We start from the raw sequence: 22,111 nt of genomic DNA, 5'->3' as shown, positions 1-22,111 counted from the left end.
GAACCTGTCCAGTTACACCGCTGTATGGTTTTGGCCGCTGTGCTGCAGCTCATGGCATCTTCATGATAGCAATCTTCTTATAGCCCTGGGCCATCTTTATGAAGAGCAACAATGATGTTTTTTAAGTTCCTCAGAGACTTCTCTGTCATGAGGAGCCATGTTTATCTTCCAGTGACCAGTATGAGAGAGTGTGAGAGTGATAACACTGAATGTAACACACCTTCTGCTCCCCATTCACACCTGAGACCTGGTAACACTAACCAGTCACATGACCCCAGGGAGGGAAAATGTCTGATTGGGCAGAATTCCTCTATAAGCTCCTCAGAGAGCTCTCTGCCATGAGGAGCCATGCTGAGCTTCCAGTGACCAGTATGAGAGAGTGTGAGAGAGATAACACCAAATGTACCCCACCTGTTCCCCAGTCACACCTGAGACCTTGTAACACTAACCAGTCACATGACCCCAGGGAGGGAAAATGTCTGATTGGGCAGAATTCCTCTATAAGCTTCTCGGAGAGTTCTCTGCCATGAGGAGCCATGCTGAGCTTCCAGTGACCGTATGAGAGAGTGTGAGAGCGATAACACCAAATGTAACACACCTCCTGCTCCCCAGTCACACCTGAGACCTGTAACACTGACCAGTCACATGACCTCAGGGAGGGAAAATGTCTGATTGGGCAGAATTCCTCTATAAGCTTCTCAGAGAGTTCTCTGCCATGAGGAGCCATGCTGAGCTTCCAGTGACCAGTATGAGAGAGTGTGAGAGCGATAACACCAAATGTAACACACCTCCTGCTCCCCAGTCACACCTGAGACCTTGTAGCACTAACCAGTCACATGACCCCGGGAGGGAAAATGTCTGATTTGGCAGAATTCCTCTATAAGCTCCTCAGAGAGTTCTCTGCCATGAGGAGCCATGCTGAGCTTCCAGTGACCAGTATGAGAGAGTGTGAGAGCGATAACACTGAATGTAACACACCTCCTGCTCCCCATTCACACCTGAGACCTTGTAACACTAACCAGTCACATGACCTGGGGGAGGGAAAATGTCTGATTGGGTAGAATCCTTCTATAAGCTCCTCAGAGAGTTCTCTGCCATGAGGAGCCATGCTGAGCTTCCAGTGACCAGTATGGGAGAGTGAGAGAGCGATAACACCAAATGTAACACACCTCCTGCTCCCCAGTCACACCTGAGACCTTGTAACACTAACCAGTCACATGACCCCAGGGAGGGAAAATGTCTGATTGGGCAGAATTCCTCTATAAGCTCCTCAGAGAGCTCTCTGCCATGAGGAGCCATGCTGAGCTTCCAGTGACCAGTATGAGAGAGTGTGAGAGAGATAACACCAAATGTACCCCACCTGTTCCCCAGTCACACCTGAGACCTTGTAACACTAACCAGTCACATGACCCCAGGGAGGGAAAATGTCTGATTGGGCAGAATTCCTCTATAAGCTTCTCGGAGAGTTCTCTGCCATGAGGAGCCATGCTGAGCTTCCAGTGACCGTATGAGAGAGTGTGAGAGCGATAACACCAAATGTAACACACCTCCTGCTCCCCAGTCACACCTGAGACCTGTAACACTGACCAGTCACATGACCTCAGGGAGGGAAAATGTCTGATTGGGCAGAATTCCTCTATAAGCTTCTCAGAGAGTTCTCTGCCATGAGGAGCCATGCTGAGCTTCCAGTGACCAGTATGAGAGAGTGTGAGAGCGATAACACCAAATGTAACACACCTCCTGCTCCCCAGTCACACCTGAGACCTTGTAGCACTAACCAGTCACATGACCCCGGGAGGGAAAATGTCTGATTGGGCAGAATTCCTCTATAAGCTCCTCAGAGAGTTCTCTGCCATGAGGAGCCATGCTGAGCTTCCAGTGACCAGTATGAGAGAGTGTGAGAGCGATAACACCAAATGTACCTCCTCTCCTGCTCCCCAGTCACACCTGAGACCTTGTAACACTAACCAGTCACATGACCCCCGGGGAGGGAAAATGTCTGATTGGGCAGAATTCCTCTATAAGCTCCTCAGAGAGTTCTCTGCCATGAGGAGCCATGCTGAGCTTCCAGTGACCAGTATGAGAGAGTGTGAGAGCGATAACACAAAATGTAGAAAAAAGAAAGAAAGACAATGGAGAGCCCCCAATAGTGTATTACTGATGGACAAGTTGTGTAAATAGTAGTAGATGAAATTTTACTCACAAGTCTGGGTTGCCGGCCTCAGGTAACCACTCTCAATGCGTATGGGGAAATTAGACCTGTCCCCACTCAGGCTAAGAGAGTCGCTCTCCGTAGAAAAGAAAAAGGGGTATACACACCCATCCACCAGGTGGATCACAATGTATAAGGAGGGTACAGAGGCGCCAACAGAATAAAAATAGTGATACCAATTAAAACCAATTAAAATGTGGGTGGCGAGGGTGGACTCGTCTCCCCAACAAAAAACACAACCGCTGTGTGTGGTGCAACAAATTTTATCAAATTTAGTTAGTACTCCAAAAACAACTGCAACGCGTTTCGCGGGTCTCAAGCCCGCTTCCTCAGGCAAAGGCGCTACACTAGCATACACCACTGCGCTATTACTCCTGTTGCATTTTTGCCTGAGGAAGCGGGCTTGAGACCCATGAAACGCGTTGCAGTTGTTTTTGGAGTACTAACTAAATTTGATTAAATTTGTTGCACCACACACAGCGGTTGTGTTTTTTGTTGGGGAGATGAGTCCACCCTCGCCACCCACATTTTAATTGGTTTTAATTGGTATCACTATTTTTATTCTGTTGGCGCCTCTGTACCCTCCTGATAACACCAAATGTAACACACCTGCTCCTCATTCACACCTGAGACCTTGTAACACTAACCAGTCACATGACCGGGGAGGGAAATGTGTGATTGGGCAGAATTCTTCTATAAGCTCCTCATAGAGTTCTCTGCCATGAGGAGCCATGCTGAGCTTCCAGTGACCAGTATGAGAGAGTATGAGAGCGATAACACTAAATGTAACACACCTCCTGCTCCCCAGTCACACCTGAGACCTTGTAACACTAACCAGTCACATGACTCCGGGGAGGGAAATGACGGATTGGGCAGAATTCTTCTATAAGCTCCTCAGAGAGTTCTCTGCCATGCTAAGCTTCCAGTGACCAGTATGAGTATGAGAGCAATAACACCAAATGTAACACACCTCCTGCTCCCCAGTCACACCTGAGACCTTATAACACTAACCAGTCACATGACCCCGGGGAGGGAAAATGTCTGATTGGGCAGAATTCTTCTATAAGCTCCTCAGAGAGCTCTCTGCCATGAGGAGCCATGCTGAGCTTCCAGTGACCAGTATGAGAGAGTGTGAGAGCGATAACACCAAATGTAACACACCTCCTGCTCCCCAGTCACACCTGAGACCTTGTAACACTAACCAGTCACATGACCCCGGAGGGTCATCCTCACAAGTTTGCCTAAGGCAGCAAAAAGTCTAGGACTGGCCCTGCTGCTAACCTGACTGAGCACTAACCAAATGCCGATTGGGGAGATGCAGTTTTCCTTTCTCACCTCCTCTGTATGTGTTTTAAAACAAAAATAAGTAAACAACACGGGGAAAGAATATAGTATAATGCAAATTTTAATGACCATATATACATAGCTTTAAAACAAACATCTGAAAACATTCTAAAAATAAAAATAAATTAAATACAATTTATGGTACAAAATGCACAATATGCATACAGAGGAGCCTGTGATACTTACAGTATGAACAGTATCTGTGACACAGAGAATTGCATTGCACTTAAACATTTGTACATAATGCCCTTTCATGGTTGAACGATAGCCAATAAGAAGCCAGATCTGCGTCAGTGCAAGGAAACCTATCGCTACGGGATGGGCACACCGCGCACATGATAAGGGGAGGGGCACGCCGCGCACATGATGAGGGGAGGGGCACCCCGCACACATGATGAGGGGAGGGGCACGCCACACACATGATGAGGAGGGGCACGCCGCGCACGTGTCGGGGGGAGGAGCGCGCCGTACATGTGCTGGGGGGGAAGGGCACACCACGTACGTGTAAGGGGAGGGGCACACCACACGTGCTGGGGGAGGGACACGTTGAGCACGTGCTAGGGGAGGGGCATGTCACGCACCCAATACAGCCGCTAATAACTATGTCACCCAGCAGCAGCTTGTAGCTGTACAGACATGTATTGTAGCGGCTACAAATCTCCAGCCCAGGTAATGTCACCCAATACAGCCGCTAATAACTGTCACCCCAGCAGCAGCTTGTAGCTGTACAGACATGTATTGTAGCGGCTACAAATCTCCAGCTCCGCTAATGTCACCCAATACAGCCGCTAATAACTGTGTCACCCCAGCAGCAGCTTGTAGTTGTACAGACATGTATTGTAGCGGCTACAAATCTCCAGCCCCGCTAATGTATCCCAATACAGCCGCTAATAACTGTGTCACCCCTGCAGCGGCTTGTAGTTGTACAGACATGTATTGTAGCGGCTACAAATCTCCAGCCCCGCTAATGTATCCCAATACAGCCGCTAATAACTGTATCACCCCTGCAGCGGCTTGTAGTTGTACAGACATGTATTGTAGCTGCTACAAATCTCCAGGCCTGCTAATGTCCCCCAATACAGCCGCTAATAACTGTGTCACCCCTGCAGCGGCTTGTAGTTGTACAGACATGTATTGTAGCTGCTACAAATCTCCAGGCCTGCTAATGTCCCCCAATACAGCCGCTAATAACTGTGTCACCCCTGCAGCGGCTTGTAGTTGTACAGACATGTATTGTAGTGGCTACAAGTCTCTGCTACAATTCTCCAGCTCTGCTAATGTCACCCAATACAGCCGCTAATAACTATGTTACCCCAGCAGCGGCTTGTAGTTGTACAGACATGTATTGTAGTGGCTACAAATCTCCAGGCCTGCTAATGTCCCCCAATACAGCCGCTAATAACTGTGTCACCCCTGCAGCGGCTTGTAGTTGTACAGACATGTATTGTAGTGGCTACAAATCTCCAGGCCTGCTAATGTCCCCCAATACAGCCGCTAATAACTGTGTCACCCCTGCAGCGGCTTGTAGTTGTACAGACATGTATTGTAGTGGCTACAAATCTCCAGCTCTGCTAATGTCCCCCAATACAGCCGCTAATAACTGTGTCACCCCTGCAGCGGCTTGTAGTTGTACAGACATTTATTGTAGTGGCTACAAGTCTCTGCTACAAATCTCCAGCTCCGCTAATGTATCCCAATAAGCCGCTAATAATTATGTCACCACAGCAGCAGCTTGTAGCTGTACAGACGCATTGTAACTGCTACAAATCTCCAGTTCCGCTAATGTCCCCTAATACAGTCATTAATAATTGTTACCCCAGCAGCGGCATGTAGCTGTACAGACATGTACTGTAGCTGCTACAAATCTCCAGCTCCGCTAATGTCCCCCAATACAGCTGCTAATAACTATTTCACCCAGCAGCAGCTTGTAGCTGTACAGACATGTATTGTAGCGGCTATAAATCTCTGCTACAAATCTCTAGCTCCGCTAATGTCACCCAATACAGCCGCTAATAACTGTGTCACCCAGCAGCAGCTTATAGCTGTACAGACATGTACTGTAGCTGCTACAAATCTCTGCTACAAATCTCCAGCTCTGCTAATGTCTCCCAATACAGCTGCTAATAACTATGTCACCCAGCAGTAGCTTGTAGCTGTAAAAACATGTATTGTAACTTCTACATGTCTCTGCTACAAATCTCCAGCTCTGCTAATGTCTCCCAATACAGCCGCTAATAACTATGTCACCCAGCAGCAGCTTGTAGCTGTACAGGCATGGACTGTAACTGCTACAAGTCTCTGCTACAAATCTCCAGCTCCGCTAATGTCCCCTAATACAGCCGTTAATAACTATGTCACCCCAGCACTTGCGTGTAGCTGTACAGACATATACTGTAGCTGCTACAAGTCTCTGCTATAAAGTTGGTCGCGAAACACAGTCCTTACTTCTAAGTCTTATTTCAGCTTTGAAGCAGTAAGAAGGAAAGGATTCTTTTTGTAAAGATATATAATCAGCACTTTGCGGTTTGGCCTTGTAATTCGAGCACAAAAAGGCCGACAGGAAAATAAATACCTCCTCTCTGCATAGGACAGTACATGCAGCCTCCTGCCTCTCCTCCCCTCTCCATAGGACAGTACATGCAGCCTCCTGCCTCTCCTCAGGACAGTACATGCAGCCTCCTGCCTCTCCTCCCCTCTCCATAGGACAGTACATGCAACCTCCTGCCTCTCCTCCCCTCTCCATAGGACAGTACATGCAGCCTCCTGCCTCTCCTCTCCATAGGACAGTACATGCACCCTCCTGCCTCTCCTCTCTATAGGACAGTACATGCAGCCTCCTGCCTCTCATCCTCTCTCCATAGGACAGTACATGCAGCCTCCTGCCTCTCCTCCCCTCTCCATAGGACAGTACATGCAGCCTCCTGCCTCTCCTCCCCTCTCCATAGGACAGTACATGCAGCCTCCTGCCTCTCCTCTCCATAGGACAGTACATGCAGTCTCCTGCCTCTCCTCTCCATAGGACAGTACATGCAGCCTCCTGCCTCCCCTCTCCTCTCCATAGGACAGTACATGCAGCCTCCTGCCTCTCCTCTCCATAGGACAGTACATGCAGCCTCCTGCCTCCCCTCTCCTCTCCATAGGACAGTACATGCAGCCTCCTGCCTCTCCTCCCCTCTCCATAGGACAGTACATGCAGCCTCCTGCCTCCCCTCTCCATAGGACAGTATATGCAGCCTCCTGCCTCTCCTCCCCTCTCCATAGGACAGTACATGCAGCCTCCTGCCTTCCCTCTCCATAGGACAGTACATCCAGCCTCCTGTCTCTCCACCCCTCTCCATAGGACAGTACATCCAGCCTCCTGCCTCCTCTACCCTCTCCATAGGACAGTACATGCAGCCTCCTGCCTCTCCTTTCCATAGGACAGTACATGCAGCCTCCCCTCCCCTCTCCATAGGACAGTACATGCAGCCTCCTGCCTCTCCTCTCCATAGGACAGTACATGCAGCCTCCTGCCTCTCCTCAGGACAGTACATGCAGCCTCCTGCCTCTCCTCCCCTCTCCATAGGACAGTACATGCAACCTCCTGCCTCTCCTCCCCTCTCCATAGGACAGTACATGCAGCCTCCTGCCTCTCCTCTCCATAGGACAGTACATGCACCCTCCTGCCTCTCCTCTCTATAGGACAGTACATGCAGCCTCCTGCCTCTCCTCCCCTCTCCATAGGGCAGTACATGCAGCCTCCTGCCTCTCCTCTCCATAGGACAGTACATGCAGCCTCCCCTCTCCATAGGACAGTACATGCAGCCTCCTGCCTCCCCTCCCCTCTCCATAGGACAGTACATGCAGCCTCCTGCCTCTCCTCCCCTCTCCATAGGGCAGTACATGCAGCCTCCTGCCTCTCCTCTCCATAGGACAGTACATGCAGCCTCCCCTCTCCATAGGACAGTACATGCAGCCTCCTGCCTCCCCTCCCCTCTCCATAGGACAGTAGCCTCCTGCCTCTCCTCTCCATAGGACAGTACATGCAGCCTCCCCTCTCCATAGGACAGTACATGCAGCCTCCTGCCTCCCCTCCCCTCTCCATAGGACAGTAGCCTCCTGCCTCTGCACATATTCACCACTTTTGTCACATTTAGAGCCATTTTGGAGGCCGATATTCCCGTAGACAATTTTCCATATTTTGGCTAAGGGGGAAACAATGTGCTCAATTCCCTTCAGCAGACAACCACCCCAACCATAGAAAGAGAAGCCCGCCCTCTTTTAAATGATACAATATAACTTAGGTATTTAATATAATTAATAATATAATATAAATGATAAAGTAGTTGCCTCCACCGTATATCAGGTGCAATGCAAGATGTTCAACTGTTGCTTTTCCCTCTTTCATCCTTTTTAGTTTTTATTATGTCATTTAATTCATCCATAAGCTACAAAAAAAATTGAAAAATTTCCTGTCTTATTTCGTACTACTTTGTACTGTTTGGCAAAGCAAAGTGTATAATTTACTAATGCCCCCAGGCAACCTTGACAAGTAGTGATAGTAATGTCTATAAGAACTGATGGTGAAGCATGTGATCAGTTTGGTCAGGTGACAGATATGTAAGTCTCTGATTGGCTGGTCATGAGATCATGTGCTGAAGCAGGATGTGATCACAGCAAATCAGAGCTCTGCAAATCTATCAGCTGATCAAACAAATCACCTGCTTCTCCATGAGTTCTAGATATAACTAGCATTACTGACAAGTTCTCAGCCTGCTCTCTGTCCAAAGCCTGGCAAATAGGAAACCCGCCGGGCACAGTCCAGTCATCCCTGTCCGTTTTGCTTCACGCCTATATGGTGACAATGCGCTCAGGTTCTGGGGTTTTTTGTTACATTTTGTCCCGGGTTCTTCTGTACAGAGGGAAACATTTTGTTTTTCCTTTGCCTGAAGATGCACTTTAAATGTTTAATGCCACAAAGCAAGCTCTGTGCTGCACAGCAATGGTGGGATGACGGACAATGGGCGGTGAGAGGGATGAAGGACAATGGGCGGTGAGAGGGATGAAGGACAACGGGCGGTGAGAGGGATGACGGACAATGGGCGGTGAGAGGGATGAAGGACAATGGGCGGTGAGAGGGATGAAGGACAATGGGCGGTGAGAGGGATGAAGGACAATGGGAGGTGAGAGGGATGACGGACAATGGTCGGTGAGAGGGATGACGGACAATGGGCGGTGAGAGGGATGACGGACAATGGGCGGTGAGAGGGATGATGGACAATGGTCGGTGAGAGGGATTATGACGGACAATGGTCGGTGAGAGGGATTATGACGGACAATGGGCGGTGAGAGGGATGACGGACAACGGGCGGTGAGAGGGATGACGGACAACGAGCGGTGAGAGGGATGACGGACAACGGGCGGTGAGAGGGATGACGGACAATGGGTGGTGAGAGGGATGACGGACAACGGGCGGTGAGAGGGATGAAGGACAATGGGCGGTGAGAGGGATGACGGACAATGTGCGGTGAGAGGGATGACGGACAATGGTCAGTGAGAGGAATGACGGACAACGGGCGGTGAGAGGGATGACGGACAATGGGCGGTGAGAAGGATGATGGACAATGGTCAGTGAGAGGGATGACGGACAATGGTCAGTGAGAGGGATGACGGACAATGGTCGGTGAGAGGGATGATGGACAATGGTCGGTGAGAGGGATGACGGACAATGGGAGGTGAGAGGGATGACTGACAACGGGCGGTGAGAGGGATGACGGACAATGGGAGGTGAGAGGGATGACGGACAATGGGCGGTGAGAGGGATGACGGACAATGGTCAGTGAGAGGAATGACGGACAACGGGTGGTGAGAGGGATGACGGACAATGGGCGGTGAGAGGGATGACGGACAATGGGCGGTGAGAGGGATGACGGACAATGGGCGGTGAGAGGGATGACTGACAATGGGCAGTGAGAGGGATGACCGACAATGGGCGGCGAGGGATGACTGACAATGGGCGGTGAGGGATGACCGACAATGGGCGGTGAGGGATGACCGACAATGGGCGGTGAGAGGGATGACGGACAATGGGTGGTGAGGGATGACTGACAATGGTCGGTGAGAAGGATGATGGGGCGATGAGGGATGATGCACTGGGTATGGAAGAAGCATTTTGGCGCCCTACACACACACATCAATACTGGAGGTCACAGAATTTCCTACATACGACGTTCCAATAAACAGCCCTTGAGAAAACTTTCAAGTATATTTAAACAACAAATATGGAGACACAGATTTCTACCGGCAAACACGACATGACGCTGCAGAGTCTGGAACAGCCGCAGTCCACAACCGGCTATGGGGGCACTGCCTCACCCGCTGGGACAGTGCGAGGTATCAGTGAGGGATGCACTGCGGGCCTCACCCGCTGGGACAGTGCAGGGTATCAGTGATGGGGGCACTGCCTCACCCGCTGGGACAGTGCAGGGTATCAGTGATGGGGGCACTGCGGGCCTCACCCGCTGGAACAGTGCAGGGTATCAGTGATGGGGGCACTGCCTCACCAGCTGGGATAGTGCGGGGTATGAGTGATGAGTGCACTGCGGGCCTCACCAGCAGGGACAGCATGTACTGTGAAGAAGGGTGGTGGAGGAGGAGCAGCATATCCTGTACTACCCGAAGGGGGGAGCAGACTGTACCATACTATGGAGAGGGGTGGAGCAAAATAAAAAACAATTAAAAAAAAGTGAGTTATGTTGCGTTTTAATCGATTTTGTACCATTCCCTCCAAAAAATCATACATCTGGCAGATTTTTCTTCTAATTGTTTTGAGTCAGCAGGATTAAATGGCATCACGTGTGATCAGCTGAAACCATCATTGCCAGGAAAGCATACTTCGCACAGATGTGACGCTCTTGCACCAATTCACTGAATAACTTTGTAATGCGAACATTACAGCCATAAGTAGTCCAAGCTGAGAGTATTCGGAATCTATACGTTGGCAAGGGCCAGTGTATGGATGGGTGCATGGAGAGGGCGTGGGTGCATCAATGGGGGGGGGGGGGATCACACACACTACTCAGAAATCTCTGCAGCAACAAAAGAATAAACAGACAAGCTGAGGGAAATTGGAAAATGGTCCATCTCTAACCGCACAGCCTTGTGCTCCACTCTGATAGACATGGGTTGCATTTTGATTGGAATTCCTCCATGCTCTTCCCGCCAGAACCTAAAACCCTCAGCTACGACGTTTGTTACAGATTTTTTCTTCTCCAGACAAAATTAAACTATTCCACAGAATTACACGAAACTAAGACCCGGAGTCCCTCCGAACGTCCACAAACAACTCGACTCTACTATAGACCAACACGACGCCTCCTACACGGTGCACAAGAATGTGTGAAGATATTTTTGCATTTTTCAGCTTTTTTTTTTTCCTTTAGCCACAAATAAAATTTGGCTACTAAACTCCACCCTCGTTCCCACCCCCCCAAGACCTAGTACCACCCTCCTCCCCAAGCCCCCATCCCCGTGAGCCAAGAATTCAAATTTGATATTTTGGTTTTCAAATGATCAGTTCTACAAAAATATAAATTTGACCTACTGGGTAAAAATTAGTCAATGGTACCATGAAAATAAAAGAAAGAAAAATAAAAAATAAAATAAAGATATCGAATCCATGTGTACAATAGATACAAACTTAATAAAACAGGATTATATACAGCTCAACCCAAGATGAAGTAATCCGGGGTCCTCGCGGTCTCCCATCGTGATGGCGGCAGGCACGGGCGGCGAGGCGCGGGAGTTGACACCAGGATAGGCAGCGCAGGTCTGTACAGCGTGTTTGTTCGAAAATAAAAAGGCAGGGTTGGATGACAGACGACAGGCTTTGCTTTCGGGCCATTCCCTTAAACCTTTTGCGTTTCTAAAGAACTAGCGCAGCCACAAGACGTACACAGCGGTGGTGAGAAGACGAGTTCGTACCGTGCTCAAGAACGCTCATGTTTCGTGAGGTTGGAACCTGCTTCGGTATTTGGAACGTTCGGCCACACCGAGGAATGTTCCTCTTGCTGTCAGACCAAAGGCAATGAGGAAACCCAGCGGAATCTACAGCGTAATGTGGACCCCTCCGCAATGAGGACTGGAGGCGTTTGCGGTGAAGGAAGCCGGTGATACCAGTACCCTGATATTTAAAACGAACGACAAGAAAATAACCCAGATGAGGAACGAAAGTATGAAGCTCACGGACTGTGAATTCCATAAGAGATGTGTCCGAGATATTCAAGTAATGTAGAAACTCCAGAGTCTTGATACGCCGCGGACAGGCGTCCCCAGTATTCAGCAAAGGCGCAGTCCCCTCCTACAAGTCCGTAGAAGTTTGCTTTTTCATACTGCGGCGTTGAGCCAGATTGGAGGCTGCGACAGGTTCCAGTACCGGCTGAAATGTCTTGTGATTTAGTGCAGAGTATGTGGCAGCCATCGCACCCTGCAAGGATCGGAAAGGGAAAGAGTATGTGCAGGGGAGCGGAAGAGAGAGGGAAATAGAAAGGGTGAGAGAGAAGGACAAGGGGAGGGAAAAACAGAGAGAAGGTGAGATAGGGGGAGAGGCAAAGAAGGGAGAGAGAAAGGGAAGAGAGGGCAGAAAGAGGGGAAGGTAAACCAGGAAGAGAAATAGAACAGGGTCAAAAAGAAGAGAGGGAAAGAGATAGAGGAGATACAGAGAGAAGGTGCAATGTGGTTGTGGTGGGGGATGGAGGGAGAGGAAGAGAAGGGCAAATAAAAATGGAAAAGCAAAAGAGAAGGTTTGTTTGTGTGTGTGTGTTGGGGGGGGGGGGGGGGGGGGCAGGGAGAGGGATGGATGTGGGCAAGTGGTGCATAGAAAGGGAGGGAACGGGGGTCAGAGAGAAGGAAAGAAAGAGAAGGGAGGACAGAGAAAGGGAGAGAGAGGGGATGGAAGGGAGAGAATGAGGGGGGAGGGGCAAGAAGAGGGAGAGAAGGGGAAGGGAGGGCAGAGAAAGGGAGAGAATGAGGGGGGGGGGGCAGAGAAAGGGAGAAGAGGGAAAGGGGAGCAGAGAGAGAGAGGGAGAGAGATGGGGGTAGAGAAAAGGGGGTCAGAGTGAGGGAGAAAAGGGGAAGGGGACAAGGGGGGGGGGGCAGAGAAGGGGAGAACAGAGAAAAGAGCCAGAAAGAGGGGTAAAAAGAGTTCGAGAAAGGGAAAGGGAGGCAGAGAAAAGGAGAAGAGAGAGATTGGAGCAGAGAGAGAGAGAGCAAGAAATAGAGAGAAGAGGCAGAGAGGGGGAAATATAAAAAGGAGGGTATAAAGAGGGAAAAAGGGCAGAGAAAGAGAGGGGAGGGGGGGAAGGGGAGGTATATAGAGAGAGAGGATATTATTATTGCCATGCTCTGTTCTGTAAGGCACAGACTAACCAGCAAGCTCATGGTGACCCAGAACTCATTGGAGTGTGTAAGGGACTACAATGGTCCTAAAAGCCCCCTTACTAAGTTGTTAAGAAAAACAAAAGTTTGCTTTCTTAAAACAGAAAGAATTTGCGATAATTCAGGTTGGAGTGAGCTTGAGATGTCTCCCAATGCATCACTGCTGAATATATGCAAATTAACCATTGTACCCTTAGAAGCTAAACACACCTCCAGAACCGCTGGAATGCAATGATGTGTCAGCTTGTTAATATGTACAGAGCCCATTGTAGTCCCTTACACACTCCAATGAGTTCTGGGTCACCATGAGCTTGCTGGTTAGTCTGTGCCTCTCGGATTTACAAGCCCTACTCCATAGAGCCAAATTAATCCATGCCATGCACTGATGAGGATCAAACAATCTGAAACAGTCTGTATGCATGTTGGATTATTATGGCTCTGTACATATTAACAAGCTGACACATCATTGCATTCCAGCGGTTCTGGAGGTGTGTTTAGCTTCTAAGGGTAGAATGGTTAATTTGCATATATTCAGCAGTAATGCACTGGGAGACATCTCGAGCTCACTCCAACCTGAATTATCGCAAATTCTTTCTGTTTTAAGAAAGCAAACTTTTGTTTCTCTGTTCTGTAAGACACCATCTAGCAGAATTCACCATGTCTGAAATGACCATTGGTAAAGCCGACACAAAGTCACATGATCTAACACTGACACGTCACATAAAATGTTTTAACAGGAAATCTATAAAAAAATTACATATCTATACTGGTTTTAGTAAAAATATAATCCTTTCATTACATACATTTAAAACATACAAAAAAATGTCTATATTGGACTAAAATAAGGAGCACACAACCATCTGACCCAATCACTGCTCAAAAGCTTAAAGGATACGAGAGTCCAAATGAGTATGCGAAACGGGGAGCAGGCATGTATGGTGAGCTGTTCTGATGCTCACCGCTCCCCCCGTTCTCCAATCTGCACCTCCGATCCTCTTAAATGCCCTCCGGCACCCTCTTCCTGGTCGGGCATCACTGCGCTGGCCTAGCTGCACGCCCTAAAGCGCGTGATAACGTCCGGAAGTTCTCTGTGCAGGACGTCAGTGACATCATGTGCATGACCAGAGCGATTCCGCCTGCAGTCGCGTGCTGTAGGAAGCGTGCAGCTGGGGCATTGCAGGCACAATGATGGCCGACCAGGAAGAGGGTGCCGGAGGGCATTTAGGAGGATTGGAGGGGCAGACTCATTTGGGCTCTGGTATCCTTTAAAGGAGTTATCAGGAAAAAAACATGAGTTTCACTTACCTGGGGCTTCTACCAGCCCCATGCAGCCATCCTGTGCCCTCCTAGTCACTCACTGCTGCTCTGGTCCCCCGCTGGCAGCTTGTGTCGTTTTTGCCGACACGAGGTCGGCGGGCAATTACGCATTGAACTACTAACGCAAAAAAAAATGTATGTGTTAATGTTCCTGCACCAGCAGGAATGTGTAAAAATGTACGCAATGGGTCGGCAAAAACTAAAACTAGCTGGCGGAGGGGGACCGGAGCAGCAGTGAGTGACTACGAGGGTACAGGATGGCTGCATGGGGCTGGTAGAAGCAGAACTAGCTGGCAGCGGGGGACTGGAGCAGCAGTGAGTGACTAGGAGGGCACAGGATGGCTGCATGGGGCTGGTAGAAGCAGAACTAGCTGGCAGCGGGGGACTGGAGCAGCAGTGAGTGACTAGGAGGGCACAGGATGGCTGCATGGGGCTGGTAGAAGCAAAACTAGCTGGCAGCGGGGGACCGGAGCAGCAGTGAGTGACTACGAGGGTACAGGATGGCTGCATGGGGCAGGTAGAAGCAGAACTAGCTGGCAGCGGGGGACTGGAGCAGCAGTGAGTGACTACGAGGGCACAGGATGGCTGCATGGGGCTGGTAGAAGCAGAACTAGCTGGTGGCGGGGACTGGAGCACCAGTGAGTGACTACGAGGGCACAGGATGGCTGCATGGGGCTGGTAGAAGCAGAACTAGCTGCCAGCGGGGGACTGGAGCAGCAGTGAGTGACTAGGAGGGCACAGGATGGCTGCATGGGGCTGGTAGAAGCAGAACTAGCTGCCAGTGGGGGACTGGAGCAGCAGTGAGTGACTAGGAGGGCACAGGATGGCTGCATGGGGCTGGTAGAAGCAAAACTAGCTGGCAGCGGGGGACTGGAGCAGCAGTGAGTGACTACGAGGGTACAGGATGGCTGCATGGGGCTGGTAGAAGCCCCAGGTAAGTGAAACTTTTTTTTTTGCCTGATAACTCCTTTAAAAAGCAGAACATAAATCCCATGCAAGTAACCGAGTCATCCACAGTAGTGGAGGCAGGCAAAGCTCAAGCAGTTAGGTCCATAAATATTTGGACAGAGACAGCTTTTTGGTTCTGTACATGACCACCATAAATTTTAAATCAAACAACTCAGATGCAGTTAAAGTGCGGACTTTCAACTTTAATTCAGTGGGGTGAACAAAACAACTGCATAGAAATGTGAGGCAACTAAAACAATTTTAACACAATCCTTTCATTTCAGGGGCTCTTAAGTGATTACACAACAGACACAAAGGGTATTTTATGGGCAGGTGTGGGCAAGTCCATCGTTATGCCATTATCAGTTAAGCAGATAAAAGGTCTGGAGTTGATTTGAGGTGTGGCGCTTGCATGAGGAAGATTTTGCTGTGAACAGAGACAACATGCGGTCAAATGAGCTACGCAGGTGAAAGAAGCCACCCTTAAAGAGGAACTTCAGCCTGAACAAACATACTGTCATTAAGTTACATTAGTTATGTTAATTAAAATAGATAGGTAATATATTCTCTTACCCATCCTGTTTTAAAAGAACAGGCAAATGTTTGATTTCATGATGGCAGCCATCTTTTTGGTTGAAAGGAGGTGACAGGGAGCATGAGACACAGTTCCAACTGTCCTGTGCCCTGAGCACCTCTCCCAGTTGCTAGGCAACGTGCATAACAACATAGGAAATCCCATCATGCTCTGCACAGTATCAGGTTTTTTTCTTTGATGGGTGGAGCTTAGGTAAAAATGCAGCAAATAATGATGCTTTGGTAAGAAAAACAAAGTTCTGATGCTGTGAAACTGTTAAAGAAACACCAAAACCTTTCACTTCTGCTGAGAAAATTTTTAGTCCGGAGGTTCACTTTAAGCTGCAAAAACAGAAAAAAAAATCCAAGAAATTGCTACAATATTACGAGTATCAAAATATACAGTCTGGTACATTCTAGGATAAAGGGATTGTGAAAAAAATGCTTTAGTTGCCTCACATTTTTATGCAATTGTTTTGTTCGTCCCAGTGAAGCTGAAAGTCTGCACTTCAACTGCATCCGAGTTGTTTGATTTACAGAACCAAAATCAGAAAAAAAGTTGCCTCTGTCCAAATATTTATGGACCTGCTGTAAATGTATAAATACAATTATTGGGCTCAGTTCCAATCCTTATACAGTATTTTCTGCTTCATTACAGGTCATCTTTATAAAACATTCAGTGAGGCTATCGGATGTGTTACCTTGACCAGGTGGGGGGCGTCCTGCCTGTTGAGCTGGAAGAGGGGGAGCTGGTCTCTACACGCGATCCAAGAATGTTTCAACACCTTCTCGGCTGTGTATCGCTGATGGGGGTCCACGTGCAGCATGTGCGATAACAGATCCTGGGGGGACATCACTGCCGTCATTATAAAGCATCTCACTATCCCTGGCTTACTTTACACACGCCCGTCTCCTTCACACAGCAAGGCAGTGCACCTCTCCTGCACTCACACACAGGCCATTGTGCACACACTGCACACAAATCACACACACAGGCTCACTGCACACGCACCGCACACTCACTGTGCACGTCACACAGGCTCACTGAGCAAACAGAGTTACTGTGCACATGCTGCACACACAGGTCCACTGCACAAATGTTACACCCAGTGCACACACACAAAGGCCCACTGCACACACACAAAGGCCCACTGCGCGCGCGCGCGCACACACACACACACACACACACACACACACACACACACACACACACACACACACACACACCCTCTGCACACACACACACCCTCTGCGCACACACACAGGCCCACGGCGCGCACACACACAGGCCCACGGCGCGCACACACACAGGCCCACTGTGCGCGCACACACACACAGGCCCACGGCGCGCACACACACAGGCCCACTGCGCGCGCACACACACACAGGCCCACTGCGCGCACACACACACAGGCCCACTGTACACACACACACACACACACGCCCTCTGCGCGCACACACACAGGCCCACGGCGCGCACACACACAGGCCCACGGCGCGCACACACACAGGCCCACGGCGCGCACACACACACAGGCCCACGGCGCGCACACACACACAGGCCCACTGCACACACACACAGGCCCACTGCGCGCACACACACACAGGCCCACTGCGCACACACAGGCCCACTGCACACACACACAGGCCCACTGCGCACACACACAGGCCCACTGCACACACACACACAGGCCCACTGCGCACACACACAGGCCCACTGCACACACACACACAGGCCCACTGCACACACACACACAGGCCCACTGCACACACACACACAGGCCCACTGCGCACACACACACACAGGCCCACTGCGCACACACACACAGGCCCACTGCGCACACACACACAGGCCCACTGTGCGCGCACACACACACAGGCCCACTGTGCGCGCACACACACACAGGCCCACTGCACACACACACACAGGCCCACTGCACACACACACAGGCCCACTGTACACACACACAGGCCCACTGCACACACACAGGCCCACTGCACACACACAGGCCCACTGCACACACACAGCACGCACACAGGCCCACTGCACACACACAGGCCCACTGCACACACACAGGCCCACTGCACACACACACAGGCCCACTGTACACACACACAGGCCCACTGCACACACACAGGCCCACTGCACACACACAGGCCCACTGCACACACACAGCACACACACAGGCCCACTGCACACACACAGGCCCACTGCACACACACACACACACACACACACACACACACACACACACACACACACACACACACACACACCCTCTGCACACACACACACCCTCTGCGCACACACACAGGCCCACGGCGCGCACACACACAGGCCCACGGCGCGCACACACACAGGCCCACTGTGCGCGCACACACACACAGGCCCACGGCGCGCACACACACAGGCCCACTGCGCGCGCACACACACACAGGCCCACTGCGCGCACACACACACAGGCCCACTGTACACACACACACACACACGCCCTCTGCGCGCACACACACAGGCCCACGGCGCGCACACACACAGGCCCACGGCGCGCACACACACAGGCCCACTGCGCGCACACACACAGGCCCACTGCGCGCACACACACACAGGCCCACTGCACACACACACAGGCCCACTGCGCGCACACACACACAGGCCCACTGCGCACACACAGGCCCACTGCACACACACACAGGCCCACTGCGCACACACACAGGCCCACTGCACACACACACACAGGCCCACTGCGCACACACACACAGGCCCACTGCGCACACACACAGGCCCACTGCACACACACACACAGGCCCACTGCACACACACACACAGGCCCACTGCACACACACACACAGGCCCACTGCGCACACACACACAGGCCCACTGCGCACACACACACAGGCCCACTGCGCACACACACACAGGCCCACTGCGCACACACACACAGGCCCACTGTGCGCGCACACACACACAGGCCCACGGCGCACACACACACACAGGCCCACTGCACACACACACACAGGCCCACTGCACACACACACAGGCCCACTGCACACACACACAGGCCCACTGCACACACACACAGGCCCACTGCACACACACAGGCCCACTGCACACACACAGCACGCACACAGGCCCACTGCACACACACAGGCCCACTGCACACACACAGGCCCACTGCACACACACAGGCCCACTGCACACACACACAGGCCCACTGTACACACACACAGGCCCACTGCACACACACAGGCCCACTGCACACACACAGCACACACACAGGCCCACTGCACACACACAGGCCCACTGCACACACACAGGCCCACTGCACACACACAGGCCCACTGCACACACACAGCACACACACAGGCCCATTGCACACACACAGGCCCACTGCACACACACAGGCCCACTGCACACACACACACAGGCCCACTGTACACACACACAGGCCCACTGCACACACACAGGCCCACTGCACACACACAGGCCCACTGCACACACACAGCACACACACAGGCCCACTGCACACACACAGGCCCACTGCACACACACAGGCCCACTGCACACACACAGGCCCACTGCACACACACAGCACACACACAGGCCCACTGCACACACACAGGCCCACTGCACACACACAGGCCCACTGCACACACACACACAGGCTCTACGCACGTCACACCCAGGCTCACTGTGCACACAGGATCACTGCAAACATACCACACAGGCTTACTGCGCACATTTCACGCCCAGGCTCACTACAAACTTGCTGCACATAGCAGCCCATCTGCTCTGCTGTCACAGTGACAGCAGAGCTCCATATTCCGTATCATTGGCTTCTGACCCCATGATTACTGTGAACCAATCATAGGCTAAAACAGAAAAAGGATGGCTCTGGGGCCAGAACCATCCTGTCCCAAGGAGGTTAAAGGAAATCTAAAATGATCCCTTTAAGGGATACTTAAAGAGAACCAGAGATGAAGCAACCTCATGTATTTTACCTTATAAATCAGTGGGAACATGACAGTAAACACCTAATCTGCTCTTTGTTACATTGTTCTCTGTTTAATTTGCCTGTTATCACCTCTAAGATAAGAATCCCGACTAAGCAGTCGGTCTGGCTTTGCTACAGAATAATTATAGCTGAGACTGTGTTCTTTGCTGTCTTCAAGTCCAAGCCTGCCCCCTGCTGGCTTTGCTCAGGAATCATTATAGCTGAGTCATTATAGCAAAGCCAGAATCAATGCTCAGTCCGGGATTCTTATCTCAGCTAGATAACAGACACTTTTAGCAGTGAGGATGGAACAGAGAGCATGGTAAATGTTTTCTCTAATGTTCCCACTGATTTCTATGGTAAAATACACAAGGGTGCTTCGTCTCTGGTTCACTTTAAGCCTCAAATTATAAAAAAAAACTGAACTTACCTGGGGCTTGCATCTCCTTGCAGTCATCCTGTCCCTGCACTGTCCTTCCAGACCCCCCAACGAGCAGCAGCAACCCACTGCAAGCTGGACCGCCACACGTCTCCTAATTATGTGGCTGTGCATGGCAGTGTTCTGCGCTTGTGCAGTGTGGGAAAATATCGCTACTGCGCATGCACAGATCAATCCAGACAAGGGGACTCTGATCAGTGTGCATGCAGCTCATGACCACCCATGTGCAGTAGCCTCCGACTGGCCAGCTTTAAAGGGGTCGCTGCTGCTGCTGCTGGCCGGAGGGTCTTGGCAGGACGGGGTGGGCACAGCATGCAGGGGGATGCAAGAAGCTCCAAGGAAATTTCTTTTTTTTTTTTTAACCTGCCTGGCGGTACACAGTTTATGAGGCTGCGACCGCGAGAGGGATTTTTAGAATAAACGTTGTTTTTACCTTCGTAGCTAGCACTAGGCTAGCTACCTGTGGCCCTCAAGTCCCCCGGCACCTATCTGCTCCCCCCGATCGCCGCCGGCAACACTCACCCATCCGGGATCCCGCAAGAGCCGCAGCTTCACTGTCGCCATGGCGACGATTGGACATGACGTCATGCGGAGTCCCGATCCTCCCCATAGCGAAGCCTGGAGCTGATTGGGAGGCTGTGCCATCGAGGGATCCCTGGGGGGTGTGTATTGCGGCGGGGATCAGGGGGGGAGTGGAGGCACTTGAGGGGGCATAGGTAGCTAGCCAAGTGCTAGCTGAAGAATACTGAACAGTTTTTATTTTTAAAAAATCCTCCCGGGGCCATGCGATCCCCTGCGGCGGCTAGCTCGACACTGTGTCAGGCTTACCGCCAGGGAGGTTAAGGTTTAAGTGTCCCTTAAAGGGATTATTTTGAAGGCCATCTGTCAACTTTCTGGAAAATGAGCTCCACCCACCTTTGCTGCATCTGACACAGTGTCCCAGTTGCCGCCACTCAAGGAAAAATTCCCGCTTCCTATCCGCAGTAAGATCTCTTCCGGCGTGTCGTTGGGGCCGTTAGCAAATGGCGTGTACCTTAAATCACAAAAGGAAAGCGGAAAATGTTTTGCAACTGAAAAATGGTGTGAAGTTCTGTAACAAGATAAGTTTAAGAACAACTATCACACACACACAAAAATGTTAAATTTAAAAACATAAGAAGTACAGTACAATGAAGTGTGGAGTAAAAAGCACGATAAATTACTTCTTCCTATGTTGCTGTCACTTATGGTAGGCAGTGAATATATGACAGACCTGACCAGCTTAGGACTAATCTATCGCCTCATGGGGGATTTCTCAGGGGCTGACCAACATCTGTGCGGATACAAGATGTGGTGATGAGAGAGGCGTTCCTGCTAACGCCAGGACAGAGACAAGGCCCAACTGCTCCTCTCCATACTGCGGACATAAATAACTTGTAGGTGTTGCTTGAGGGGAACTAAAGTGACAGGTACATGGAAGCTGCCATCATCACAGAGGGTCTCTTCTGTCTATCAGTGCACACTCTCTCTGCTGCCATTCGCCAGCTCCCCATCACATGACTGGAGCAAGTCACATGATCAGGAGCTCACCAAGGGAAGCAGAGAGTGCTGCTGCTGTGATGTGTGGAGATCGGCAGAGCTAGAAGCAGGTAATTATAAAGTTCCCTGTGCTACTCTGCATGGTGGGAGGAGGTGGGGACCCCCAAAGCTCCCCTGCAATTGCGAGGGCTATTGTTCCACCTTTCTTTAAAGGATACCCAAACTGACATGTGACATGATGAGATAGACATGGGTATGTACAGTGTCTAGCACACATAACTACCGGTAGGCTGTGTTCCTTTTTTTCTTTCTCTGCCTGAAAGAGTTAAATATCAGGTATGTAAGTGGCTGACT

General features: G+C 50.8%; 1 protein-coding gene across 1 annotated transcript in view; it reads right to left on the bottom strand.

The window, feature by feature from the left end:
- Nucleotides 1–11,074: 11,074 nt before the first annotated feature.
- The window catches only part of RPS6KA6 (ribosomal protein S6 kinase A6), a 127,388-nt gene continuing 116,351 nt past the window's right edge, over nucleotides 11,075–22,111 (bottom strand). The window contains exons 20-22 of the mRNA XM_068249264.1: nucleotides 21,155–21,272; nucleotides 16,510–16,650; nucleotides 11,075–12,020 (exon numbers count right to left, since the gene is read on the bottom strand). Of these exons, the coding sequence (XP_068105365.1) occupies nucleotides 11,895–12,020; nucleotides 16,510–16,650; nucleotides 21,155–21,272 (385 nt within the window). The 3' untranslated portion in view covers nucleotides 11,075–11,894. The remainder of the gene's footprint in view (nucleotides 12,021–16,509; nucleotides 16,651–21,154; nucleotides 21,273–22,111) is intronic.

Source organism: Hyperolius riggenbachi, chromosome 8 (genome assembly GCF_040937935.1).
Source record: "Hyperolius riggenbachi isolate aHypRig1 chromosome 8, aHypRig1.pri, whole genome shotgun sequence".
Taxonomy (NCBI): Eukaryota; Metazoa; Chordata; class Amphibia; order Anura; family Hyperoliidae; genus Hyperolius; species Hyperolius riggenbachi.
This window is presented reverse-complemented; position numbering and strand designations above follow the sequence as displayed.